This window comes from Ricinus communis, chromosome 1, assembly GCF_019578655.1.
Source record: "Ricinus communis isolate WT05 ecotype wild-type chromosome 1, ASM1957865v1, whole genome shotgun sequence".
Classification (NCBI taxonomy): domain Eukaryota; kingdom Viridiplantae; phylum Streptophyta; class Magnoliopsida; order Malpighiales; family Euphorbiaceae; genus Ricinus; species Ricinus communis.
Window position 1 is genome coordinate 7,129,530 of NC_063256.1, and position 27,916 is coordinate 7,157,445.

Genomic DNA, 27,916 nt, shown 5'->3' on the forward strand with positions numbered 1-27,916 from the left:
TAATTTGACGTCTATATATCTCGGATCTCTCCAAAATTTTAGTGACACTAGAACTATATTGGGAAATACCATTTCTGTTCTTTTAGATTCTCTCCTACCCTCTGTTTAAAACATCAATCAACGAAAATTGTTTCATTACTTTTCCTTTACCTTGATCTCCATCGAAACAAACACAGTATACAAGAAAGAATATATAACGAAGCAGAAGACGACCCCGTCACGTGCAGTTGATCTTTTGTTTTAGTACAGGATCCGATGATAAAAACGCTAATGCCATATCTTCAACTAGTTAACATGAATATTGACAATATTGCAAAATTTAAACAGAACTAGTCCTACACAGCTCCTAACTGAGGTTTGTGTAATTCCTACATTATACATTCTGTTAAAACCAAGATAGACACCCCAAACATTTATATGGCTAACAACAGATAGAAGAAAGGAGTCGAAGATGTACACTTCTATGTTAAAACCTAACTCCACAACTTGTGACATGTGTGCCTTAAATATACACCACCTCCACCAACGACAACTACTAGTTTGATGCCCCTGCAAAGTAGCAAAGTCATGAAATGAATAACATTGATAAAATTGAGGCAATTCATCATTGCAGTAACCAACAGGTTGTGTTGCTTTTTTCTTCCTTTCATCCTAACTAGAATCCAGGGATTAGAATTAACCATTGGAAAATAAAAATAAAAATATTTCCATAATCATCAGTGGTGTAAATCCTTGATCGAACTCATTATCAAGTAACATCTATTCATGCAACCAAATAAAGAACCCATTGTAGGCATTTAATCACAAGGCCATACTGCGTCCTGACAAATAATCTACAAAATTTTCAATCTGCATATTTAGTGGTCAGGAGTAATGCTTGGATGACGCATATTTTTGCAGATACATTTAAGTGAAGTTTCCAAAATTTATACATGCACTCCGTACAGTTTACACTAACAACACAAGTCTCCCCAAGTCTTTTATGGTTCAATGGGAATAACAAAAGCATCATGCACTTTTATTTGTTCTATGTGGATTAAATACAATGAAACAAATGCCAGAACTCAATACTGAGGCCTTGACAATACACAACTTTACCAACACATTTAACCAAATAAGAAAAAGGACAATTATATTGTTCCTGCCACAGCTAGATGCATTTCGTACCTGATGTTCTAGAGACAGAAGCTGCCTTTGCCTGGCCTTTATGTTCATCCCTTGAAAACCTTTAATGACCTTAACTTACCCGATGACCTAAACGAATGTATCAAAGGAGCCTCATCTTCTTCCTCCTCGTCTTGCTTCTCTTCTTCTTCTTCCTGCGCATCTTCTTGATCTGATCCACTAATTGAATCTTCCTCTTCACCTGAACTGTGCTCATCAAAGAGCCTCTTTCCTTCTATGTTTTGCCGCTTCCTTGGACGACCCCTGCGTCTTACATTAGTCCCCTCTTTCTCATCTGTACACATCAACAATATCAGCACCAGAATGCATTCTTAAAGTCTGTGGCCCAATTCTATGATCCACAGGATGCCAAAAAGTTGAAAATACAATGTGACCAACAACTACAAAAACTTTCAGCCTCATCAGTTCCGAGGTGTTTAAAACCAACAAAAGCCCCATAAATAGCCTCAAAATCATGTTCCAAAAATGCAATGAATGGACCAGCACCACAGCTGTATGCCCTCATTGCACTGATGAGTGTAGCACTATTGCCAAATCCAGGACCTTAAAACTTGTAAATAGAACTACATATCCAAATTGAAACTTAAAATAATCGAAACCACCAAACAACTGTAACATTTGTCTACTATTATCTGGAAAAATCTTGAGACTTAAGTGACAAGAAAATTGGTTGGGAAAGATGTAAAAGTATATACACATCAGACTCCAGTCATACAAAAGCAGGACGCAACATCACCTGGCAACCCTTCATTCTTTGCATACTTCTCTCGTAAGTTGTCAACAAATGTGAAGTAAGGACGCCAACCACTGGGATCTTCATCAGTGTTTACATTCTCTGTTCTACTTTGAACATCTTTTAGACTACTTGCAAATCAAGGAGCATGTTAGTGCCAGTAAATTATAACAAAGATAGGAAGAGCCACTAGCATTCTACATTGTACCCATTTGTGACCACGCAAAAGAAAGAGCAGCTATGCGGGTGTAAATAAAGATGCTGCTATATAACAAAATCAGTGTGTAACTTACATTTCCAAGACATCAGGTGTTGGAAGTTTGGACACAAAATGCAGCATGGCACTTTCCAGAAAAGATAGCTGTTTTGGAGCGTCTTTGAAAGCATATTCAATGCCCTCCTTGATAATTTTTAAGATGTCTGCTCTATGCTTGTTCCGAGCAGCACCCATGAATGTGCCAGAAAGTCGAGCTGCCAGGTCCTTGCAGTCTTGAAAAGATTTTCGTAAAACTGATCCATCATCACTTTTAGAAAGTTCCTCCAAATGCCATTGATGGGCCTAGTAAAAAATGGGTAAACCATACAAACATCGCTTTTTAGTGAAAATTTCAAAGGAAGCTCTTAAAGCTGAAACCCCTTATAGTAAGGCTGAAAAAAACTCTAAAGGACATATAAGCAGCAATAAAGAAAGTAAAAATGCTTCTAAAAACATACGAACAAAAGCATTTATTTTCACTACAGAAAAAGGCCGAGTATTTTTACTTCTAAAAACGTACGAATCAAAAGCATTTATTTTTCACTAAAGAAAAAGGCACAGTAAATATACCAATAAAAAGGAAATATGAGCTCATGCAATAAAATAAGGAAAGCAAGATTGGTAGATGCATATTGGACCCTGTTTTTTCTCTATTATTCAATCCTCTGCGTTCCAATTCCCCCAAGTTACATATCATACCCTTTTCAATGCTTCTAGAAAAATATTGGAAATATCATCATCTTTTTTCTTTATAATAGTGAGTAGATGCTTGACTATCTCTGCAACACTTGTTCCATGCATCACAAAGTGAGAAATGATCCCAGGGGCAAGAGATTCCTGCATTTTCAAAAAAGAAGATCCTAGTAAGCAAATCACAAACTGTTCAGATGCTTAATTATGGAATCTAGTCCAAGTGAAAAAGCTGCAATCACCAAAACTGAACTCCATAAGATATGCATCCGCACTCCCAAAAAGGGGGACAAGGAAGAAGAAAAAGAAAATAAAGTCCTTCAGAGCATGGGTATTACAGCCATCACCTAAGAGGAATACTCAGTCTGTCCATCAGAAGCTAAATTATTATAATACTCAAGTCTCAACACGTAACAGATGTATGCTTACCTTGGAAACTGTATCACTAGCAATCAACTTTGCTGCAGCTATCATAACTGCATCTCTATTTGTCTCCTCAATGTACTCTTTGTTTGTGTCTTCATCATCTGTCTCATCTGTGAAGAACATTGAGATGAATGGAGAAATGAAACAAGGGAAAAAGACAAGACAGGGATGCAACAGAACATAACCATGGTCATCCTTTCAAGTATCAAATATTTGACCAGAAGATCAACCCAGTCCTAGTAAACAAGAAAACTTTAGCGCAGAACAAGACACAAGCAAGATAGCAGACGGACCAAAAACCGTTAATGTTGGTTTATGAGACAATACTGACTTTACTGATTAAGCAATTGGCAGAGAAAGCAATCTAGAAAATGAGTCACCTGAAATGTTGAGCTGCTGTTCACAAAGTTCCCAGAATTTTTGAACAACAGATGTGTCTGGACAACATCCTAAGCTTTCCAGCTTTGTTGAAGAAAAATTTGTGTGTCTAAACAAACACCAGGCCTCTGCAAGTATAATACAAACCTGGGCATCCACTCCTCACATCAGACCAAAATTAAACATCCAATGTAACATACTTTTGCAGAAAGCTTGTGGTTGCAAATTGAAATCATAGATTAGGACCAAAGTAAAGAGGTTACCCTGCAAGCTAGGTGATTCGAGTACTTGTTAACTTTTGCTTCTTCTGAAGGTGTCCCAAGAAAGTACTCAAGTTCCTCAAACAAGATATTGCGTTTAGAAAGCAGGGAGGATAACTGTGCCTCAGAGATAGTTTCACTATTCACAATAGACTGCAGCGACCATGCTACATGCAGATACATATTGAGAAGCAGAAAACTGACAACCTGGATGAGCAAAACAATTAACATATGGCTGTAAGCAAGAGAAAATAGATCATGGTTAAACATCACGAAAAAGATTAGGACAAAAAGAAGTCCTGTAAAGTCCATTTAACATACGTCATCATCCACATTTCTGAAACTGTGGATAACCTTGACTATATCTTCAAAGATACTCTCTATGGGTACAGCTTTTGACAGTTGAAGCTCGTATAACCTTTTCAAATTGACAAGAAGAGAATATTCATCACCACCCTGCAAATTAAAGCATGTCACATCTCAAACACTTTATCATTATCACAGAAGAAAAAGCAAAGCTATAACTATACCACTGCTTCTTTCATTGCAGATTTAAGCTTAGCAATTAGCTCATCTTCAAGATTCTTTAATTTATTACCAGCAAAATCTTTCAACTCTCCTTGACTCTCTGTAGAACAAAACAAAATGGCCTTCACACAAGATCTCAGTGCCTCCTTCTCCCCATGTTTAAAAAATGATTCTTTCATCAGCTGAAGAACATTTTTGAAATTCTGAAAGGACAAGCTAATTGCATTCAATATCAAAAGAAGTTGTGAACAAAATCAAATCAATGGCATTGACAAGAAATTCTTCCACCCACCTGCTCTTGTCTCTTCAGAGAATAAAGCTCTAGGTTCATGTGCACAATAATCTCAACCAATGATGGTATTTTTGCTTTGTCAGCCATGAATTTGCGTAGGAGGAGTGGATAGTTCTTCATCATTGCAATTGTTATGTCTTTTCTATTGTTTTCAAATACTTCCTGACATTTGTATAAAAATTACTGTTTCATTTTAAAGTGACAGTAGAACAAACACCATATTTCTGCAAATGCATCAACACTTGTGCAAAAGACAAAAACATGAAAGAGTGACATGTTGAACTCTGAATATCAGGAATCAGATTTTCTAGATGGATCTTTCAATATCAACTGAATTTAAACAAAATTAGAGTTTCAAAATAGCTTGCATAATGAACAACACTGTTTCTGACGATGTAGCCCAGAAATCATTTGGAGTCAAGAAAGAGAATCCATATAGCCAACCCTCATTAAATTGGGATTAAGGGTTAGTTGAGTTGAGCATATGAACCATTACTGTCATACGACTAAAAGTTTGTATTCAGGGAGATGCTGGATGCATGAACAATCACTTAATGTGACAAAGAATGATGTAAAAGAAAAGAGAGAGAGAGAGAGAGAGAGAGAAGTGCAACGCCAATGAATTACGCACTTTCTGAGCTTTATTGTAATATTGCTTTCGATTATCAGAAGCTGGAACTATCCTCTCCCCTACAGCCTTCCTGACAGATGCAAAAAGAAGTCTAACCAAATTTGTTGCGTCATCATCAGTAAGCTCAACCAAAGGATTCTCATCCAAGAGCATGGAAATAATGCACTTCCAATCCTGCATGCAAAGAGAATATTTTCCATCATGCTAGGAAAATCCACAAAATGTTTCCTAGTTGTCACTAATTATACGATTTTATTTGACAACAAAACAAAATTAGCAGCACATAACTTCTGAAGCAGAAAAATTACTGCATCCAGAATGTTATTAGGAGCGGAATACAATAGCAATGCAATATAGACACAATAAGGGAATTGAAGGTTAGCCAAGGACCAAACTTTTGACTGGTTAGCTGCTGTAAGCTCAACCTTACCTTCCTCCCTATCCTCAAACCCAAGGTTCAGTTAACATTTCAGAAAGCAATACCAATATACCTTCATAGCTTTCATGTATTCCCAAACATCATCAACAACATAGGTACTGAGGATCGGTTCTGTTGAAAACTCCCTTAAGATTTGCAACATTCTGCTGAGATGAACCTCAGAGCCATTTTCATTTCCTGGGAAAGATGGTCATGACTGTAAGTGCTCTGGTGCCATGCAATTTTGACAAAGACCATCAAAGTAGAATCCAGAGAAAGAGTAAAACCTCTTGAGCCAGATTGAGAACTATTAAGCTTTTGAGCAATCAAGTGATCATACACCAATTCTCCTATGGCACGTCTGATGTCTGCTGGATCATCAATGAGTAAATCGTATAACGGACCCAAGTCATCATCAGGGAGAAGCTGATGCCTGCAAGAATACACAAAAGTACAAATTTTAAGGCAAATACCTTTTGCATAAAATCCAAGGGAATTGAATGAATATTCATACATAAAGTTGACAGATAGTAACCTCAGTAATTGTTTTACGAGTCCAATGGCGCATACAGCAACAGAGACATCGATATCATCAGCAAGCTCAATCATGCGGTTGGAAAATCTTTCGGTAAATAGACCAAGAGTAGGCACATTATCATCCACATCATAAAGGCTTTGCAATGCAAGAATAGATGCTTTCCTTACACCAGCACTCTTGATGGACAAGAAACAAGAACCAAGTTCAAACGGGTGGCTCATAATCATAGAACAACAGTCAACCTAAATGATTAAGTATAACTTACTTTATCATTTAATGTCCAGCCAAGGTACTTTAAGTATAAATCCTGCAGGAAAAGTGATGGATATGACAAAATCCATACGCCAAGTGACTCTATGCATGACATTCGAATGTTAGGATCAATATCTCTGTACCGATGCACAAATAACCTATACAAAAACAAAAACAAAGAACAAAATAGTCAGCAGACTATATGATAGAAAAGAAAATACCATGGATGAAATATGAGATTTATCATATCAGATGATAATCTTTTTACAATAAAAAAATCCTACCCTGTAAATATTTTGCGCATCATGTCCTCTAGCACAACTATCTTCTCATGAGTCATAGATAACCTTTTGTTTAGTGACTCCACACGAGGTCCATCAGTTCGCTTCTTCTTTTCAGCATTTAACTGTCTCTGAGTAGTCTCTCGCTGTGCTCCAAGAGTTTTAGCAACTGTTATGAATGACGTTACAAGTTGAAGGCCAATTGTAGAAGCAATTTGGCGGTAAACTCTTGGAGGAGTGCTGCATTATGTTAACAGCATACGATTGAACCAAATTGAGTTACTTCATAATAGCAACAGCTATAATGCATCATTAGAGAGAGAGAGAGAGACAGAGAGAGAGAGACAGAGACAGAGACAGAGAGCTGACCATGACAAAGCTATTATGTAATCCATGCATTTGTCAAATAAAACCTTATCAAACAATGGACCATTCTGGCATTCAACCACCAGATTATCCCAAAACGAGACAAGGTTATCTTTGAAATTCTTGACATCCTTCCTCTTCGAACTTTGATAATCTTCAACTTCCCCCTAATGATTCCAGAGAGAATATAAGCAAAAGCTCTAAGCACAAATAATAGTGTATAATTTTAATAAATTGCTTAGGCGAATTTCCATTACATGTATCATGCAGATACAATTAAAATGATTAAGCAACAGTAAAGAGAAAAATGAACCAATAACATCTATCAAATAGAAGTGTAAGATACCTTTCTAGCAAGATTGACAAGAGCAACCACAACATCATCCACATCAGTCTCGTCAAGCAACTCTTCTTTTATACAAAATTTAGCCCCACATGCCTGTACAGTTGTTTACTCACAAAAACAAAGTTATGTTTCTTAAAGAAAGTAAGCATCTAATAGCAATCTTTGAGTAAAATAGTTTAAAAGGTCACATTCGAAGCTAATTCTTTGTTAGACTTTCACATGAGAAACATTTTTTTACATTTTTTATCTCTATTTCTATATCTTTTACGAGAAAAAAAAAAACAAAAACAAAAAAACCTTATCACCTCAAACAACATAGTCAACAATTCAACCATTGCAGGTTTTTGATTCTTTTCATATTCCTCAACCCAAAGCTTCACGGCCTGAGGAATATTTTTCCCATTACCTTTGATAACCTCTGCAATAAAATAAAACAAAATAGAAAACAGATAGCGAGGAAATCCCGTAATTCAGCAATTAATATTCATAACTTCAGAATGCAAGTAAAACAAGAGTGTAAAACTAGCAAGTTATGTTTAAAATTCAACACACAACATAATAAGTCATAGAATTGTAAAATTGACAAGAAAATACCAATTAAGCTTTGATCGGACTTCTGCAACTCTGAAGGTCGGTTACGTTTAGCTTTAGGACGGACATCTTCGAAATCGTCCGGCGAAGCCTCTCGCTCTGCCTGGTTCGGTCCGTCGTCACTTGCATCGCTCACTCTCTCTTGGTTCTGAGTGCGAATCCTGCTTCTCTTCTGTTTAAAAAAAAAAAACAAATTACAATGAAATTTATTGAGCAATTACAGAAAAGAGCAGGTTAAGACTCACGGCGCGGCCACTGGAAGTTTCTGGATCCTGAGGTGCGTCGTCCATGAGTTAGGGTTGAAATTTCGTAGAAGAAATTGAACTTAGATTGGGGAGAGTGTGAGGAAATGTGATTAGAAGAAGAGCAGGAGACTTTGCCCTAGTTTTGCTGAAAATGAAAATGGATAATCTCCCGCCAAAGTAATCATCCGCAATTTCTTTTTTCTTTTAGCGTCGAGATAAAACGCTATTATTTGGTGTCTACCACAAGATATCGTAACAGTTATAACCATCGATTTAATGCTTAAAATCTTTAATCATTCTTTAAAAAGAATAAAAAACTTACAACCTACAGAATTACATAACTGCCCATCCAAACGACAGGCACGAGCGCCGTTTCATCAATGGATCTTGCTTTACCCTCTTGACCCATTTGTAAACCCTTTTGTCTACCCTCTACTACCTGTGTCTTGCTGATGTTTGCTCAGAAAGCTCTTATCATTGGTGACCTCTTGAATTGTTTCTTTATTAATGCATGTCTCTTTAGGCTGAATTTTGAACAATTTGTATGCTCGTACAAGGTTTCCTATGGCAATTCCCCAGCAACTGTTCCTGGAAGTGCAGCAGTAGCCCCTCCTAGTGGTGCCCCCTCTATGGTTCCGCCTGCTGGTTATCAAACTAATGCAGCACCACCCACTAGCAGAGGCTTTGAGGCTAATTTTTAATCTGATCAAATTGGTATTCTTTCCTCCTGTTTCTTAATGGAGAAAAGAAGTTAGAAAGCAACCTTATTCATCTATTTTGGATGATTAATGATGCTTGTAAACTATTTTCTAGAGTAAAGAAATTTAAAGCACTCCAGTTCAGAAGTGTTCTGTTGGTAATGGCTGTAGTACTATAAGCATTGAGAAAAGAGGGTTCCAATGGTGAATCTCAGTATTATTGGAAGTTTTGTTTTTCTAATGGAAATTCTTTTATGCAACTGGATCCTAGTTTAATTGTCCCTTGTTTTCTGCACTTGCAGAATGGTTTGGGTATGGTTTCTATGACAATCTGCTTTTGTTCAAGGCATTTCGAAAAACACCAAGACGGACTTCCACATTGTGCCGTCTTCATTAGATCTTGTCATATGGTATGTACGGTGCTAAACCCACTATGGCTAACTTCAATTACTGTAGACAGACATAATAAATAATAAGATATCAAGATTTAGCTGAAGAGGTTCGCTAGATTTAATAATAATGATCCTTCTTCAAATGGTTATCAAGTAGTTTAAATTTTTTATTTATTGTTATAGAGACTACGAAAACGGAATTTAAGAATATACCATTATTAAGTACCAAAAGAAAAAGATAATAATGATCCTTCTTCAAACGATCGTTTTCATTTTTATGGTCAAAATGAAATGCCCCGCCACGCTTTGGACAGTTTTCTAGGGAGTAATTCTTAAATTTTGAAAACAAAATTGGTGAATTCTTCAAGTTTTTCAGGTCTCTTAATATACTACGGTCACGAAATCATTCTATGAACAGAGAAACCACGAAACCACCTGATGAGACAACTAATGTGGTGTGCTCAATTACTAAAACATTCAGCAGAATAACAGATATGAAATAAAACCATCAGATATGGAAACACTGAATTTAAATAGACAAGTAAACTAGAAGTACATATGAACATTGTGTAACTTAAGTTGCTGGGACTCGGAGGGCCCTTTTTTGCCACCAGAAATCATAACACAGATTTTGCTCCAGGGCCCATTTCAGCAAACGCACAGCAGCAAATTTGAATCTCCCCGAGGAACCAGTTCTGCATGTCCAACAACAGCAGTGATCATCATGAATTGGCCACTGATTCAATGATCAGCTGGTACCCTTCCGGTACTGCTGTCTGGGTTAGAACGCACTCTGCCAACGCAGGAACATCAGAGACATCTAAAAACCTTCCCAGAAAGAGCAGCAGATGAAAATCAGAAATTCTTTTCACGAATGATAGATTTTTCAATCGGTCCAGATGACTCTTCAGTGCCCTCTTTGTCACTTGATTGATTCTGTTCTCTATGGGGAAGGATGATGAAAGAGGACCCTGCATTAGATAAGCATTTCAAAAGGTCATTCAAGCACTCTGGGATATACAAAACAAATAAAAATCTCAGAGCAAGAGATACTAGCATCCTGGAATGCTGCCCTTAATGTCAGTATCTTAGAAGAATCAAGATAGCAAATAAAGAGAGAGGAATAAAAAGAAGAAGCAAAATGATGCATCGAAATGTTAAATTATTATAGCTATTGTTTCCTTTTCATAATACATCACCACAATAACTCAGTATTGATATGTAAGAGAGGCAGTATCCTGAACTTCAACAAGATTCTGAGATATGGCAAACGGACATGATCTAGCTTTGATGGAATCAATTAACTCTTGCAGAACATGCCTAATTGTTAAAAATTTACATGCATGAAGTCTATTTGCAATAAGGATCCGACCCATTGGCAAATTGTTCACCCACAAGGCCCCACCACAATAGGGTACCCATATGTTTTTTTGGTAAAAACAATTCACATAGTATAGTTAAAAAGTGATTTCCCTTCGCTAAGATACAAGAGACCAAACAAAAAAGAAAATTGTATAGAACACTGTTTCACCAATAAGTAGCTTGAATGCTCCTAAAAACAAGCATTTATATGCAGGTGTTCTTGGATATATCTGGCTTATAGAACATAACTACTTTTTGAATTCTAATTGATAAATGCTGACTGCACCTCGATGGCCAATATTCAGCTTAATTTTGGCATAGAATAGAAACATATAAAACAGCAACCAAGCAGGAATTTACATAACCATATCCACGTCATGTGCATGCATTATTTTTGGATTTCCCACAGCCATGCATCTATGATGCATCATATTTATATCTGATATCCATAAATGCTCTTCATATCAAAGTTATGATTGGATCAGTCACAGGATATTAGCCAAGCAAACTTCAGCTCCTACACACTAGCTGCTAATGCCTCAAAAGATCACATGACTAGCTAGCTAGCTTCTGCTATGATTTCATCTCTCTCTTCTTCTCCTCCCAATCCATGTATGAGTGTGGCGATGTGATATATAAGAAAAACTTGATTGTGCAATGTACACCTAGAGAATGGGACTAAAACAGTTGCTCACAGCTTATGCAAAAACTAGATATACTGCAGGAACCATATTCTCAAACAAAAGAAGCAATTCACAATTCCTAAAGTAATGTGTGATTTAAGAATTCATAATCCAGAAGCATTGCCCCAGAAGAGGATTACATCCCAACTCAGTCTGAAGCATGCTGCAGTGAACACAGACAATGCGGCCCTCCACGTGATCCAATCTTTCGTCTTTTTCTTTTTTATTTCTCAAGCTTTAACTCTTTTTCCCACTAATATAGGATAATACTGATAACATCTAACTAAATTAGTCATATCTCAAGAAAACCATTTAATGAACATGAAATAAACCCAGGAAAACTAATTTATTAAAAACTAGCATCATTGATCTAATCTAAAGAACAAAAAGCTCATAGCAAAAAAAGCATGGAGGTACACCCAACCATCAAAAACAAATCAAGAAACATTAATTCTACAAAACTCTACTACCTTAAACTAATGACAGAAACAAAAACAATAAAGCACACATTTAAAAAAGAAAATTAAACAAACAAAGAGCAAAGAAAATCTTACCAAGTGATCCAAAATCTTAACCACAACCAAGAAAAAATCATTATCAACCTCCCTAACATCTTTTCCGCCAACAACAACATCCTTCTTCATTTTAGACAACTTAGGATCCGAATCCTCAGCGATCTCTTTCTCAAACCAATCCTCCTTAAACAATCTAATACACATATCACTCATTTGAAAAGCCTCAAAATGCACATCAGCGCCACCATCCTCGTTCACTTCGAGCTTGACAATGGCGGTAACCCACTCCTTCAATTCACTCTCAGCATGAAGTTCGGCGGCCTGCAAAACCTCCCGGTTCGACAAGGTGTAATCTTTTTTATCCTGTGTAATGGTCTGAGTAAATATAAACCCTACCCTTCTCATCCCTAACCCTACTGCAATCGCATCCACTAATTTCTCCTCTTCTGGATCCCTCAAAAGCATTAAATTCTCCTCTGTTCCTTGCTGCGGGGGCTCGTAAATATAATGAACCTCAACTTTACCATCATCGGATACTGTTCCATACATAAAGCCACCTCTTTTAACAGCAAAAACAAGTGTTTCATTAACATACTGTTGAAAAGCATTAGCACAATCTCGATCGAACGACACCGATTCACAATGTGGATTTTCTTGCCGCGTAATTCTCATCTGTTTAGCAATTAGGTCATCCATGGTCATCTTTCGACCGAACGATCCAGCTGGATTAACTGCGGGTCCGGCGATGGTTCTCTCGCCGTCGTAGGTTAAGAAAAGAATGGAGCCGTGAGTGATGTTGAGAGAAGAGAGAGGAGTGTTAGGGTTTGACATGTCAGTGAATTTAAGAACATCGGAGGGTGATTTGGCTAAGAGGAGGTTTTGATTGGTGGAAAGTGTTTGGTTTTGGATTGGGATATTGAGTTGGTTCTGAATTAGAGTTTTGAGTTGGGAAACTGTAATGTTTGGGTTTTCGACTGAGACGCGCTCTAGGCCGTCCCTGCTGCGAATTCTGATCATCATCTTGGTGGTGGAGATTGAGAATGAGAATGAGAATAGGAATTGTGAGTATAGGTGTTCGAGATTGGGGAATTTGGAGGGATTTTTAACGGTATTTATAGAGGGAATTGAAAAGATTTGGGGTACTTGGAGTGCAGAGTGGGGTTTTGAGTTTGCTTGATGAGGAAGATGGTGAAGCAGACAAGGAAGAGGAAAATATAATTCCTGAATGATGTGGAAAACGGTACCGTTGCATGTATCAGATTCCTGGTTCCATTGGAAGTCTAGAACTCAGCAGACACTGTCTGGCACACTGGATCCGTTTAGGTTTTAGCCCAAACTATTTTGTACAATTTTGGTAAGTTGAAATCCGGTTGGTTAGCCCAATACGAGGCATACAAAAAAATCTATATATATTAATTTTTAAAATTTTAATTTTTTTTTATATATATACTTTTAATTTTGACGCACAAAATTTTTGTTTTAATATATATACTATTTCTAATACATAAAATTTAAATTTCAATATAATTTTATAATTTTTTATTAATTTATTAATTAATATATTATATTTCTAATTAAATACTAATTCTAATTCTAAAAAATAACACATTACTAATAAATTAACTTTTTAATTAGATAACGATTATTCCAAAATGTAACATATTAATTATTATTTTAATATTATGTTAACTTATAGATTAATTTTTAATTAGATAATAATTTAAAAATAATACTCTTAAATATTATATTTTAAGAATAAATTAATATTTAATTATACAATAATTTTTAATTTTAAAAAAAATAGTAAAAAGAAAAAAAAATAAAAGTGGAAAAGGAATTGGTATATTAATAGGCAACAGGGCTCTCAAATCAGTACAAAGAAAATAGAAGGGCCTAAGCCCCAAAATCACATTTCCCCCAATGTGTCTTCTAAAACTTGAACTCACGACCTATCAATAGACTGGCACGCATGCCTATAGAGAAAGTAAGATTCTGGAAAAGCCATTGGAAACAAGATTCCTTGCATTAGAGCCCTTGGCCACAAATGTATCAGGAAAAAGAAAAACTATATGAAACTAAAAAAGAAAAAAAAAAAAGATCTTTTAATATGAAACTAAAAAGAAACAAATAAAATAAACACCCTAAGAGCATCTTTAATGTATATTTTATATATGTCAAACTCTTTATTTTAAAAAATTATATTATAAAATGACACTTCAATATACTATTTATTCTTTACATATAAAAAAACTAAAACTCATTTTCTACTATATATTTAATAAATGCATTATAAATCTTTATATGTTTGATTTAATTAATATTTTTTATTCTATTCTTTTATTGGTATTTATTAAAAAGAAGATAAAAAAGAAACTAAAATCATTATGCTTATGAAAATAAAAGCAATATATATAATACAATGTAAAGAGTTTATTGAACTTAAATAAATATTTTATTCTTTGTATGTAAATATTTTTTTAAAATATTTTTATGATATAAGTTATATTTTTTTTTAAATAAAAAATATCGTTGAAAATTCTCGACTTGCAAAGTCCGTAAAAGGGGAAAAAATTCTGCCCAAAAGATTAAGAGGAGAAAAAGCTAATATTTTATTTACCATTCACAAATCAAGTAAATAATGACCAATTGACTATCACAACAATTAATTTCATAACTCGTACACAAATCAAAGATACAAATTACAAATTAATCACTAAAATACATAGATAATTAACTAACTCAAGAATTAACAACACTGCACTTTTTCCTGATCTCTCCTTTAGAGCCAGTAAGAACTTCAATGGCTCCCATCCTCTTCATTGACTGAGCAAACTCTGTAAAGAAAGCTTTAGAATTAAGCAACTCTCCAGCAATTTTACTGGCAATCTTGTTCGTTAGAAGGGCTGCATCAGATTGGAAAAGACCCTTATGCTGCTTAAGAATAACAAAGTAATCGTTATCAAATGTGAAAGAGCTATCAGGATCCATCTCTACTGTGGTTGTCGTGTCGGCAAGACTTCGACATTTGGCCTTCAGGAACTCCGCATAGGTTGCGCTAAGGGAAGGGTCTTGATCGCCTTTTCCTGTGAAATTGTAAAGCCTATTGCTGAAGAGATTGCAGTGTCCTACTCCAATGGTGTGTCCACCTACAAACATTCAAAGAAATTTTGATATATATAGTTTTTTATCATATTAACTTCTCTTTTTTCTAAAGAAAATAACTAACAGAAGGAGTCGATATGTAATTAATATTATCACAATTATTATTGCTCAAAATACTAATTGTTCGAGTAAATAGTTACCTGACAGTACAACTAGATCATGGACTGTAAGACCCTTGCTTTTAAAATTTTGCTTAAGAGCAGAGAAATTGGCAAAGGGCGAAGGTATATGAGCAAAGACTTCAGAAGCTAGTGAAACACTGCCATCTCTTCTACCAGTAAGCACTTCCCATAGTGGTTTTTTGAACTGAGGCAAAAGGGAAATGCATTTTATATCAGGCGTGATGGACGATGCATGGAAAACATGAAAATAGTTGGTTTTAAATATACCTGGTAGGAAACCGAATCCCTGGCAGCCAAGGCCAATATATCAGCACAAGATACAAGTCCTGGACATACTTTCTCTAGCTCTGATTTTATGTCTTCAATAACATCAAATCCTGTCAAAGTTAGGTTTGGAATTGAATCTTTCTCTGCAGTGTTGTTTGTTGTTGATTCTATTAAAATTGAACCATCGCATCCCTGAAATTTAATTAGACATTACGTCACGCATATGCACACTAATAAATTAGAGATCAAAAAGTTAAAAGAGCATTTATGTATGCACATAAAAAACAAAACTATTTTGTCCATGCATTCTAATTACCTAGGACAGGTACGATTGTGCAAATTAACCATATCCACTCATGTATAATTTATTGCTAGTGCAAATTAACCATGTTATATATATATATATATAGAGAGAGAGAGAGATACATATAAAAGAATTGGCTTGTATATGTGCATGAAATAAAGTGCATGTCTTACCCTGACAAAGCAGTCATGAAAATGCATTCTCAACAACTTAGCAGGTAAATTGGGATTGCTTAAGACATGTCTCTCAGTAACCTTCCTAACAATATCTTCTGCTTGAGGACAGGATTTTCTATAGAATTTCTTCCTCAGACCACCTCCTTGACAAACACCAATAACACACAAAACTAACAAGCAAATGAGAAAAACAGTCTTCATGTTTCAGACCTTTTACTCGACTGATTCTCAATTCAGCTTCTTCTACTAAGTAAACAAATTTATGAATCCAATTATATCTACAATTAATGCAACAGACACCAATTACTTGTTCCTTTTTATACTCGTGCTGGGGCATCTTTCCTTTTAAATTCCAGATAAGCAATGAATATTATGCTACATATAATTACTTAGAGAGGGAGAGGCTGAATTTGAAATTTGACTTGGAATTTAAAATTCCATGTATCTTCCACAACCCATTTCTAATGATAATTTATATATATATATATATATATATATATATATATTGTTTAAAATGATAATGATAAAAGGCAAAAAAGAAAAAAGAAAAAAGAAAAAAAAGAGTATTTCTATTGTTATTTAGGATCAAGCTGAGCACGAAACGTTTATGATAATCCATATTCTAGGTCAAAGACCTATAATATCAGTATGCATCGAATTGAAGCCACATTTGAAAAAGCAGCAAGGCATATATAGCTGGTGAGTATATAGTCCAATCAAATGTATGAAAACATATTAATTTAAAAGCAAATATAATGGATTCATTTCTAGCTAGTTCTCTACCTTGGCTACTAAAACTCATCAAGATTTGAGATAAATTTGGTCAAAGTAATAGTTCAATATTGGTTAATCAAACAGTAAAACCCAACATTCTTTTTTTTTTTTTTTAAAAAAAAGCTCTGTATTAGATATTTTTAGATTTTATTAATTTCTGTTAATATTTCCACATAATATTGATAGTATGATTACTCCATTAAAATATTTTAATTTAATAATAGCAAATTTATTTCCTGAGTTCATAAAAGAATATATTTCTAAGCTTTAAAATAACAAAGAATTAGAAGTGCAATAATGGAAGACCTTAAAAGAAAAATATCATGATCAGACAACCTAATTAATCATGCAATAATATTACATATAGAAATGTCCCAAAGTCAATGTAATTAAGCAAAGGAAATAACAAAAGTCAAAGACAGACATCATTCACCGATGGACGTGCCATATATTAACAATATTCTCTTTCTGCACATGCCTTTTTTCAGTGCTTATATTTGTTACTATGACATCCAATTTGAGAATTCGTATGGTGAAGACATGTAACGATAATCCCTACCTAACTTTCTTAAGACATAATAATGTGTTCAATTACCGTTATTAGTTAATACGTATGATTTCTTAAGACCTGACAGAGCATGCAATATACCAAGAACTAGCTGTTATACTTCCGCAGGTTAATTAGTTTTATCCTTATTAATTTCATAATGGTTGATGCTTATTGTATACCTCACCGAAGAACAGAAGTCTGTTAACAACTATATATTAAAAGAATATGTGTTCAAGGCTTCGACATGCATGGACATACGTACTCATTATATATGTGTTATACAATAATCTTTTTATATCATCCTAATTGTTTAACCTAATGGTAATGCATCTATTTTGATTTTATCTTATGAAATCATAGCTTAATAAACTATAAATTTAAACTCAACTACAAAAAAATCCAAGTGAATGAGATTTCATGTTGTTGGTTTAGATTTTATAAATGATGCATAGGTATTGATAATAATTCATTGGATCATTGGATGAAATAAAAAGAAAAGAAAATCAATATTTTAGTTGGAATAATCATTGCCAAATAATATTCATGATGATCTTATTAGGGGGATTAGTATAGTGCCAGTGCACTAGCTTGCTAATTACTTCTTCTCCATTATTTTAATTTTTAAATAGAGAAGCCCTTTTAAAACTTAAATAAGTATATGGGTTTTCTGATGATACTAATTTAATCACCGAATTAATTTAGATAAGCAAAAACATGAGTTGTATGATATGTTGATTGAACATATTGTTTTTTTGATTTTAAATGAATGTTGCCAAGTCAAACTCTTCTGTTTCTAATTTGGTTGAGTTGACTTCTGAGATAGCCAAGGTTTTATGCTTGTCAAAATGTTTGTTGTAGGATGGATTGGTCCGAAAACAGTTGGCTTCAAAGGAGATTAGCTTATAATCATTTTAATTCCAGATCGCTTTCATCAAACTCTAATAAGACATTCCAACAAATAGTTTTTTTTTTTAGTATTATGTTGATAGATATTAGGCTTAATTTTTAAATAAATCTTATAATTGTGTCCTTGTTTTAAAATATAAAAATATTTAATAACTCGGTCAATAAATGCGAGCTATTAACAAATATCTTCGAGGATTAATCCAACCTCCAGAATACCTCCAAGATTGGTTGGAAAGCGCTGAACGGGGTTGTCCAGCCATTTACTCTGACGATAAAATGAGTAACTTGTAAGCGAGTAGCTAATGTGTATTAAGATTGTAAAATAACATGTACCTGTAAACGTGGTGTCCCCGTTCCTTATATATATATTAAAGGTTTTCTAGTCCTTTTAGAAGAGAAATTTCACATTTGTAGGTCGTCCTAACTATATTAGAATTTGAATTATTGTTTGTTAGTAGAGTTCAAGATCGGGTTGGACTCTATAACTAGAGTTCATCCAAGACACGATCTCTTAAAATTCCCGCTATAATAAGATATAACATTAGTTAACTTTGTCTTTCTTGAATGGGACAAGTTGATTTATAATGCTTATTATCTCAAATTACAGGTATTTTTATTTTTCAAATATCAATTAAATAAGTAATGCTCTAAAATTCATTTGTTAATATATATACTATATCATCTAAAGTTAGACTTTAACTATTTTGCTTCAAAATTATAAAATTTTATTGGATAAATTCTTGAATTTCGATAAAATACTAAATTTGTTTTATTTGGATCCAAATAGTTAAAAATCATATAGCAACAATAAATGAATAGGCAAGATCAATAAAATTAATGTGAGTAGTTCATACTTAATATATTTAACAAAGATATTTAAGCAAAACTTTGTAAAAATTAATTGTATCAATTATAAGAATTTTTTTTTTTTCAATTTATGTGTAAATTGAAAGTGATTTTTTTTTTAATGGATAAAGTTTTTTTTTTTTTTTCATTTAAAGGAATTAAGGTTCACATACTCAAGAATTTCAATAATAGAGGTTATTTGATCTTAAAACGAGAAATTTTGCAAGTGAGGTAAAATGACCAGAAAATATCAGAAGATTCATATGGCCATTTTTTCGATAACTTCAGGGCCAAATTAAATCTTATTTCTTTTTCTTTAATTAAAAGTAAGAAAAACAAAAAAGAAATCTCCATCTTCTTCTTATCTTCTCCTTTAGCAATGAAGGCAAAGGGCCAACCGAGTGCACGCGACACACACCGCGATCGTAATATTTACAATTCACCTCGCCGTCGTCGTGATTGGCTCCCGTGAGTTTCTTCGTTTTGTCCGTCTCCCAATATCTGGCAGGCCTTTAGTTTAGTTACATACAGTACTCTTTTTTGGTAAATAAAAATAGATAAATTTTTCGACAGATTCCGTCTACTGCGTCATTTATAAACTAAAATAATTAAATATTGATATATAGTTTCATTTATTAATTATAGTATTTTTATTAGTTGGTATATTTATTGGCAATAACAATTCATGATTAAAGTCCAACCAATGAAAATACTATAATTAATAAATGAACCCACATATTAATTTAGTCTACGGATGATGTGGTAGAAATGTTACATTTAATTTTCATCAATTTGTGTATATATTAATTTTTGAAAATTTTTTTTTGGCATAGTGTTTAATTTTTGACACATAAAATTTTTGTTTTAATATGTATACTTATTTTTGACACATGAGATTCAAAATGATGCGTAGTTTTATAGTTTTTTCAATTAATTTATTAATTACTAAGTTACATTTCTAATTAAACTGAAATAGCATATTAATTATATTTTAATATTATATTATATTAACTAATTAATTAATTTTCTAATTAGATAATAACTTCAATTTTAAAAAATAATATCTTATATTTCAATAATATAATTAATTATTTTAATTATGTAATAAATTTTTAATTATAAAAAATAGTAATATCAATTATATTGATAGTATTAATTCATATAATACTAAAATTAATTAAAAAGTTTTTTTATATTATTACACTAATAAATTTTAAAATTTTAAGAAAAATAGTTAATTTACTATTATTTTTAAATATTATTAATTAATATTTAAATATTAAAAATTTATTAACTTCATCTTATAATAAAAATAATAATAACGGATGTGTGATGCTAGGTAAATTATTAGTTAGAATTAGATATTAATCAAGGAATAAAATAAAAATTAAATAGTTTTCTTAAAATGATATAATAATAAAATAGTTAATAATTGTCACAATTTTTTAAAAGAATCTAAACTCAAGTTATTGTTACTGCAATGGATAGAGTTTAATAGCTGAGATTCATATATTTAATAGAACACTTAGAATTGAATATATATATATATATATATATATATATATATAAACAATGATTAAATTATTATCACAACAATTAATTTCATAACTCGTACACAAATCAAAGATACAAATTACAAATTAATCACTAAAATACATAGATAATTAACTAACTCAAGAATTAACAACACTGCACTTTTTCCTGATCTCTCCTTTAGAGCCAGTAAGAACTTCAATGGCTCCCATCCTCTTCATTGACTGAGCAAACTCTGTAAAGAAAGCTTTAGAATTAAGCAACTCTCCAGCAATTTTACTGGCAATCTTGTTCGTTAGAAGGGCTGCATCAGATTGGAAAAGACCCTTATGCTGCTTAAGAATAACAAAGTAATCGTTATCAAATGTGAAAGAGCTATCAGGATCCATCTCTACTGTGGTTGTCGTGTCGGCAAGACTTCGACATTTGGCCTTCAGGAACTCCGCATAGGTTGCGCTAAGGGAAGGGTCTTGATCGCCTTTTCCTGTGAAATTGTAAAGCCTATTGCTGAAGAGATTGCAGTGTCCTACTCCAATGGTGTGTCCACCTACAAACATTCAAAGAAATTTCGTATGGTTTCTTATTGGATTAATGTCTAATTTTCTGGAAGCAACTTAGGAGGAAATAATCAGTCCAAAAAAGATTAATACATAAATAGTTTATAATGACTAGTTAAATATTATATTTTTATAAAGTTTAAAGTAGCTTGTATATATTATTGCTTAATTAGTTATCGCAGGAGTGTTAACTGTAATGAGTAATTGCAACCATATGCTATATATATATAGATAATTGAATGTGATTGTATATTTACCCGATAGTACAACTAGGTCATGGACTGTGAGACCCTTGCTTTTGAAGTTTTGCTTAAGAGTAGAGAAATCGGCAAAGGGCGAAGGAATATTAGCAAAGACTTCGGAAGCTAGTGAAACATTGCCATCTCTTCTCCCAGTAAGCACTTCCCATAGTGGTTTCTTGAACTGATGCAAAAGGGAAACGCATTTTCTTACGAGGCACATGAAATAATAATTTGCATTTGCGTAGGATCTAATATATATATATATATATATTACTCGAGCTTATGGCGAATTATACCTGGAAAGAAACCGAATCCCTAGCAGCCAAGGCCAAGATGTCAGCACAAGATACAAGTCCTGGACATGCTTTCTCTAGCTCCGATTTTATGTCTTCAATAACGTCAAACCCCGTCAAAGTAAGGTTCGGAATTGAGTCCTTCTCTGCAGTGCTATTTGTAGTTGATTCTATTAAAATTGAACCGTCACACCCCTGAAATTTAATACATAATTGTGTTCAACATATGCATACAAATAATTAGATCAGGTCAAAAGAGCACTTCTTCATACACATTAAGAAAACACAAGAGCCAAAACCCTCTAGTTCTACTACGGGTAAGATCTGTTAGTTTTATGTCAATAACAATGTATTAGTGCACTTCGCTTGTTGTTCAGTTTATTGGTAATGTGAAACTAATCATACTATGAAAAGAGAAAATAAAAGAAGATTGGCTTGGATATACATTCACGAAGAAACTTGCACGTCTTACCCTGACAAAACAGTCATGAAAATGCATTCTCAACAACTTAGCAGGTAAATTGGGATTGCTTAAAACGTGTTTCTCAGTGATCTTCCGAATAGTATCTTCTGCTTGAGGACATGATCTTCTATAGAATTTCTTCCTCAAACCACCTGCTTGACAAATGCCAATAACACTCAAAACTAACAAGCAAAAGAGAAAAACAGTCTTCATGTTTAAGACCTTAATTTTTCTCGAGTAATTCTCAATTCAGCTTCTTCTACTACGTAAAAAGATTTATGATTCAATTAGTTCTACAATGCAATTGACACCAATTGCTTGTTCCTTTTATACTCGCGGTATGGCATCTTTCCTTCCAAATTCCAGATAAGCAACGAATACTGTATTACATATAATTATTTTGAGGCAGAGGCTGACTTGGTATATAAAATTCCATGTGTTCTCCACAACCCACTTCTAATGATAACTAAGTTATATTGTTTAGGCTAATTTGGAGTCAAATGATTTGGTTCAATTATAGTGATAGTATAAGTTTACAATTATTGCTTAACGAGTGCCGTGAAACTTGTGTCAACAGAATCTGACAGAGCATACATTAATCCCTTTAATTCTGCAAGTCATTCTTAATCCTTGTTAATTTCATAATGCTTGATGCTTATCGTTTCATGATAAACAATAAAAATGATAGTAAGTTAAACGAGTTGTAGGATATGTCCATCAAACCTATTTCTTGAAGTTAAATGTTGCCAACTCTAAGCCCTTCTCTTTCTAAATTGTTCCAGTTGAAATATGAGTTGGTTGGGTCTTTCTACCCGGATTCGAAGTGATGGGGGTGACAAATTTGGAACCTGTCCTGCAGCAAAATAGAGCTCTTATGGTCACATCCAATTCGTGGTACCACTAATTGTCTTCTCTCCCCATTTTAATGTTTATATAAAAAGAAAAGGCGTCTGAGATTGCCAACCACAGAGATCATACAGTTTTTGTTATAGGGATGGATTGGTGTGGAAAATAGTTGGCTTCAATTTTGTTTAATTGTAAGACCATAGCGATACAGGAGCCTCCTTCGGTTTGCCCTTCATGGATGAGTATGATGATGCTATTATGATAAAAGGACCCATAAGCAATCCAACCCACTTACTCTTTTCATTTAATTTTTATTTATGAATTGTAGCAGAATAATTTATTGGAAAATATCAGAAATTCTATTTTTTATTATCAATTTCAAGGTTTGTTATTCTTTTCATTTTTATCTTTTTAAAATATTAAAAATGCAGTTTTCTATTTTTTAATTACAATTTTAAATTTTTCAGATGTTGAAAAAATAAAAATAATTAAAAAAAGGACTAAAAAAACTACAGCATAAATTTTAAAAGAAAATTAAAAATTAAAATTTCAAAAAGAAACATTTATACTACAAAAATAATTATTTTATTAATTTTAATATCTTTTAAAAAAGTTTCTCAAATTTACTGAATATTTATCCCAACCCGTTATAAACGGAATTAATAATATTTAAATTTTTTTATATAAATGAAATTATTGCATATCCAATAATTATATATATATATTTAAACTTAAGTTCTAAATAAATATCGGAGTATTATTATTATCGAAATATATCTTTTTCCCAAGAGTCAAGAAACAACAGGTAAAAAAAAAGGAAAAAGAGAATATCACATTCTAATACTCTTCGGCCAAGCAGCGCCAAGACAGTCTCTATCTGTCAAACTTGAAACAAAAAGGGGGAATTTCTTCCACTCTATGACAAGACAACCACGGGACATCTCTAACCAATCGTTACCCAAACAATCAGCAACGCCATTTCCTTCTCGTTAAAAAAATCAAAAGAAATTCCAAACTATGGCTCTAATTCTCTTTTCTTGTTTCTCGATTATGCATTTTCTTAAATAATTAATAAAAGATACGTGTGTCTGACTAATGATAATTAGTAAAACCCTACCAAGATTTTGTTTTGGGTTTGAAATGGAAAAGGTAAATAAATAAAAATAGGTATTTTAATCAGACGAAAGCAAAGTGCAAAGAAAGAAAAGGTACGAAGGAACAGAAAAGACCAGCAAAAACAAGAAAAGGGTAAGATAGGCAATAACGATCATATTCTCAGTAGCATTCGAATTTCAAAAATAGTGTCACTATTTGGAGGGAGAGAGAGAGAGAGAGAGAGACCTAACGCTTACTGGCTACTCGATCAGGTGGGTCCCGTAATCTTGGAGATCTTTCTTTGCCCATGGTCGCGATGCTCTGCTCTCCCCCCCAAAATTAATGAGAAAATAACAGCTCCGCTCCTTCTCCATTTCCCACAATTTTTATTTCTTTGCCTCTTCCACTGTTTTCGGATTCCTTTCTTCTTTTTTACTGCTCAACTCAACGTCCGAAATGCCTCCGCAGTTGCATTTTAAATCTTCGATTGTTAAATTGTATATAATTATTTCTTATTTTAACTTAATTTATATTTTTATATTTATTTTAATTTATTAAGAGTTATATTCTTTTTTAAAAATTTAATTATAAAAATAATAGTTTAAAATATTATATTATTCTTTTATGTTTAATAATATTTTATTGTTTTTCTTTTACAATAAAAATACTATTAAAATAATACGTATCTTATACATATTTCAAAATAAATAATAAATTATTTGCAATTTAATAAAAATACATTGATGAATTGTTGGTAGAAAGTTGAAGGACGTCGGATAGTTGGTAAGAAAGTGAAATGCAGCTTTATGAGTTAGTAACCAAAATATTGTCATTTTGCTGTAAATTGAAGAAGAATCCAATGTCTCGCTCCCCTCATAAAAGCAAAGCTAATTCCCACAAATATATAAAGTTTGACAATGATATAACATATTTTATAAAGAAATAACAGTTATTTATTTTCTAATTTTTATTTTTAATACAGATATTATTTTTTTATATCATTTTTATTATATTCAATTTATTTTATATTTTTATAAAATTAGTTATTAACTTTTGTCTAAAATCAATACAGTCAAATAATTAAATTAATAAATAAATTTATATTTTGATTTTTATCTATAATTAATATTTTTATTAAATTAGAGTAAATTTTTACTTTAATATAGTTTATAATATGTATATAAAAGTATATTTTTTCTAACTATAAATATGTATTGTATTTTAATAATTCAAATTATATTATTTTGATAATTTTTCTCTAAATATATTTAAATTTTTAGAATTAAAATATGTAAAAAATATATAAAATAAAAATCTATTATTTTATTAAATACTAAAATTAATTTATTATGACACTAACTATATTTATTATAATTAATAATTTCACTATAATATGAAAAAAAAGAATTTTAAATGAATTTTATACTTGATAACAGTTTAAGAACTAAATAATAATTTATTTATTAATTTAATTATTTAACTGCATTAACTTTAAATGCAAGGATAATAGTTAGTTTTGTAAAACATAAAGAGATTTTAGTATAATAAAAAATGTCATTAGAGACAACTAGTGTATATAAAAAAAATATTTATTTATTTATTTATTTATTTTTGATACATAAAATTTAAATTTATAAATAATTTATAATTTATAATTATTTTATTAATAAATAAGTAATATTTTTATTAAACAATATTTTGATCATAAAAAATAGCATTTTAATTATATTACATATATTATATTAACCAGTGTACTTAATTTTTTGTAAGTCTATGTGTAATTTTTAATTTTTTTAATTTAATTTATATTATTATTTATAAATAACTAATTAAAAAATAAATAGTAATTATCCATAACATAATAGCTTGATGAAAACCTACTATTGTTTAATGAAATTTTATTCATTAAACAGTTTAACAAATATCATGTATTGTTACATTTAAATAATTTTGTTTATTTTTCTTTTAAAAAGGAAAAAGGAATACTGTTCCCTCCAAAAAAAAAAAAATCCTCAATATATATGGATGCCAGTGTTGTTATAGAAAAATAAGGATAAAAAAAAATTAAAAGCAATTTGCATAAAGATTGAACTTTTCTTTCTTATATTCAAGTAATTGTAATTTATATGATTTAATTTACTAACGAATTTAAATGTATTACTATAACATTATGAATGTATTTAAAATTGATAAATACTTTTTAAAGCCAAAATTGACAAATACCTAAACGACAAATGCATTTGAAGAATTTCTCTTTCTAAAAAAGAAAAGAAAAGAGAGAAAAAAAAAAAATAGTAAGGAATTTGTAGAAAGCAGCGTGAGGCAGTCACGAGTCAAGAAAACGCAGACCAGACCCAAACGGCGTGGGTTCAAGGCAAAACGACAAAACAAAAAATAAAAACCATCTGGTTTCCCTTTAATCATGCGAAAGCCCTCAAAAGGACCCTTTGTTATTGGAAATATCAAAGCATGTTCTGGTTTTTCTCAAATCCAACGGTCCCTTCAACAAATTCGAACTGTTATCTTTTTTCTTTTTGTTTTCATATCATATAATAATGTTTGGTAATTGCAGTAGTTGGAATGGAAAATGACATAATCCTATCAGTATCAGAAACACATGCTTTCTCATAATTTCTTTAACCAACTTATTACTGCTTCTTTACATATTATTAACACAATAATGAAATGGGCAGTCCCTTTTAACCCCCACTTTTCATGTTCCTCCTTTACAAGTTAACATTGCAAGGACATTGGGACACCCGAACTTTCCTCTCTACCATAATGAATTGGAAGGACGCATTCAATTTTAATTCCATGTTATGTATTGATGGGATGGTTTCAACCCTTCTAATTTCAACTCCTTTCTGAATGAATAATTTCAACCCTTCTAATCACATCCACTTTAAAACTTATGTTTCTTGGGTTTTACTTTCTCTTTGTCCGTCCAATTTTAATTACTCATTTTAATTTTTATACAAATTAAAAATTCAGCCATTTTTAATTATTATTATTATTATTATTATTATTTACCATATTTTAATTAAATTATTATCAATAGATCTTTTAATACATTACATGATAATTTAAATATTAATAAACTTATCATTTTATTTATAATTTTTAAAATTTAAATAAAAAATTTGCAGTGGAATTCAAAACTATTTATACCGTAATCTACAATTTTAAAGTTAAAAAAGTAGAAACTAATCATAAAAATTATATTTATGTTAATTAATGAAGGACATTTTAGATGTTTATTACTAAATTAGTAATTAAAAAGAAAAAGTGATCTATATCTATTTTTTGACAAAGTCAGTTTAACATTTTAATTCTTAATTTAATCTAATAGACATTTAAGTTTTATTTTTTTTAATATTTAAATTTTATTTTTTAATTTAATCTAATATATATCTAAATTTTATTTTTATACAATATATGTAATTGTATGGAAGGAAGACCGCATTAAAATATTACAAAACATGGATTGATCATTTTATTTCCTTCTCCTGCCCGAAAATCAATTAATGACAGAAGCTGTGCCTTGTTAATTGCTGACAGTTTTCATATTAATAATCCCATGAGCAATTAAAGAACGTCAAATAAAATTTAATAGCGCAAATTAATGCAACAAACAATTATGGCGTTAACGGTAAAACCAGAAAACTACAAGGACAAAAATGTCCAATAACACAGATAAAGCAAAGAGTTCTTTAA

At 31.9% G+C, this 27,916-nt stretch overlaps 4 protein-coding genes and 1 long non-coding RNA gene across 6 annotated transcripts; 1 reads left to right on the forward strand and 4 right to left on the reverse strand.

Moving 5' to 3' along the window:
• Window positions 1–256: 256 nt before the first annotated feature.
• Window positions 257–8,691, reverse strand: LOC8287204 (sister-chromatid cohesion protein 3). 2 transcript variants are annotated; one of them, XM_048377856.1, is made up of 22 exons: window positions 8,417–8,691; window positions 8,175–8,343; window positions 7,886–7,998; window positions 7,581–7,673; window positions 7,238–7,401; window positions 6,872–7,108; window positions 6,601–6,745; window positions 6,333–6,511; window positions 6,085–6,230; window positions 5,871–5,995; window positions 5,380–5,553; window positions 4,749–4,910; window positions 4,459–4,659; window positions 4,250–4,384; window positions 3,932–4,135; window positions 3,671–3,815; window positions 3,294–3,400; window positions 2,874–3,011; window positions 2,212–2,477; window positions 1,922–2,049; window positions 1,168–1,459; window positions 257–549 (listed from the first exon to the last, which is right to left on the reverse strand). In XM_048377856.1, exons 1-21 carry the CDS (start codon window positions 8,459–8,461, stop codon window positions 1,212–1,214), a joined length of 3,324 nt encoding a protein of 1,107 aa, XP_048233813.1. In that variant the 5' UTR covers window positions 8,462–8,691; the 3' UTR covers window positions 257–549; window positions 1,168–1,211. The 2 variants fall into 2 exon arrangements, with proteins under 2 accessions (XP_048233813.1, XP_002520706.1); XM_002520660.4 differs by having other exon boundaries at window positions 1,922–2,046; window positions 8,417–8,690.
• A 117-nt stretch (window positions 8,692–8,808) lies between these two features.
• LOC125370853 lies at window positions 8,809–9,610 on the forward strand. The gene is made up of 2 exons (XR_007216959.1): window positions 8,809–9,318; window positions 9,417–9,610. It is a non-coding gene; the product is annotated as an uncharacterized LOC125370853 (long non-coding RNA).
• A 335-nt stretch (window positions 9,611–9,945) lies between these two features.
• On the reverse strand, window positions 9,946–13,375 carry LOC8287203 (NPL4-like protein 1). Its single transcript, XM_015720210.3, has 2 exons — window positions 12,106–13,375; window positions 9,946–10,477 (listed from the first exon to the last, which is right to left on the reverse strand). The coding sequence occupies exons 1-2, from the start codon at window positions 13,084–13,086 to the stop codon at window positions 10,229–10,231; spliced, it is 1,230 nt and encodes a 409-aa protein (XP_015575696.1). The 5' UTR covers window positions 13,087–13,375; the 3' UTR covers window positions 9,946–10,228.
• Window positions 13,376–14,666: 1,291 nt separating this feature from the next.
• On the reverse strand, window positions 14,667–16,541 carry LOC107261388 (peroxidase 27-like). Its single transcript, XM_015720154.3, has 4 exons — window positions 16,095–16,541; window positions 15,618–15,809; window positions 15,369–15,534; window positions 14,667–15,212 (listed from the first exon to the last, which is right to left on the reverse strand). The coding sequence occupies exons 1-4, from the start codon at window positions 16,296–16,298 to the stop codon at window positions 14,806–14,808; spliced, it is 969 nt and encodes a 322-aa protein (XP_015575640.1). The 5' UTR covers window positions 16,299–16,541; the 3' UTR covers window positions 14,667–14,805.
• Window positions 16,542–20,774: 4,233 nt separating this feature from the next.
• LOC8287202 (peroxidase 3-like) lies at window positions 20,775–22,589 on the reverse strand. The gene is made up of 4 exons (XM_015720155.3): window positions 22,271–22,589; window positions 21,802–21,993; window positions 21,521–21,686; window positions 20,775–21,253 (listed from the first exon to the last, which is right to left on the reverse strand). Exons 1-4 carry the CDS (start codon window positions 22,472–22,474, stop codon window positions 20,847–20,849), a joined length of 969 nt encoding a protein of 322 aa, XP_015575641.1. The 5' UTR covers window positions 22,475–22,589; the 3' UTR covers window positions 20,775–20,846.
• Between the last annotated feature and the right edge of the window lie 5,327 nt (window positions 22,590–27,916).

What these genes read in the sequence shown, in the direction of transcription:
- LOC8287204 (XM_048377856.1), bottom strand. Translation starts at nt 8,461, where the DNA reads ATGGACGACGCACCTCAGGATCCAGAAACTTCCAGTGGCCGCGCC. An exon ending in TACATAATAGCTTTGTCATG is followed by an intron (nt 7,109 to 7,237) that starts GTCAGCTCTCTG and finishes AACATAATGCAG; the next exon opens with CACTCCTCCAAGAGTTTACC. An exon ending in ATGCGCAAAATATTTACAGG is followed by an intron (nt 6,746 to 6,871) that starts GTAGGATTTTTT and finishes GTTTTTGTATAG; the next exon opens with GTTATTTGTGCATCGGTACA.
- LOC8287203 (XM_015720210.3), bottom strand. Translation starts at nt 13,086, where the DNA reads ATGATGATCAGAATTCGCAGCAGGGACGGCCTAGAGCGCGTCTCAGTC. An exon ending in TTAAGATTTTGGATCACTTG is followed by an intron (nt 10,478 to 12,105) that starts GTAAGATTTTCT and finishes TATCTAATGCAG; the next exon opens with GGTCCTCTTTCATCATCCTT.
- LOC107261388 (XM_015720154.3), bottom strand. Translation starts at nt 16,298, where the DNA reads ATGAAGACTGTTTTTCTCATTTGCTTGTTAGTTTTGTGTGTTATTGGT. An exon ending in TTCATGACTGCTTTGTCAGG is followed by an intron (nt 15,810 to 16,094) that starts GTAAGACATGCA and finishes ATTAAATTTCAG; the next exon opens with GGATGCGATGGTTCAATTTT. An exon ending in GGGATTCGGTTTCCTACCAG is followed by an intron (nt 15,535 to 15,617) that starts GTATATTTAAAA and finishes CTTTTGCCTCAG; the next exon opens with TTCAAAAAACCACTATGGGA.
- LOC8287202 (XM_015720155.3), bottom strand. Translation starts at nt 22,474, where the DNA reads ATGAAGACTGTTTTTCTCTTTTGCTTGTTAGTTTTGAGTGTTATTGGC. An exon ending in TTCATGACTGTTTTGTCAGG is followed by an intron (nt 21,994 to 22,270) that starts GTAAGACGTGCA and finishes ATTAAATTTCAG; the next exon opens with GGGTGTGACGGTTCAATTTT. An exon ending in GGGATTCGGTTTCTTTCCAG is followed by an intron (nt 21,687 to 21,801) that starts GTATAATTCGCC and finishes CTTTTGCATCAG; the next exon opens with TTCAAGAAACCACTATGGGA.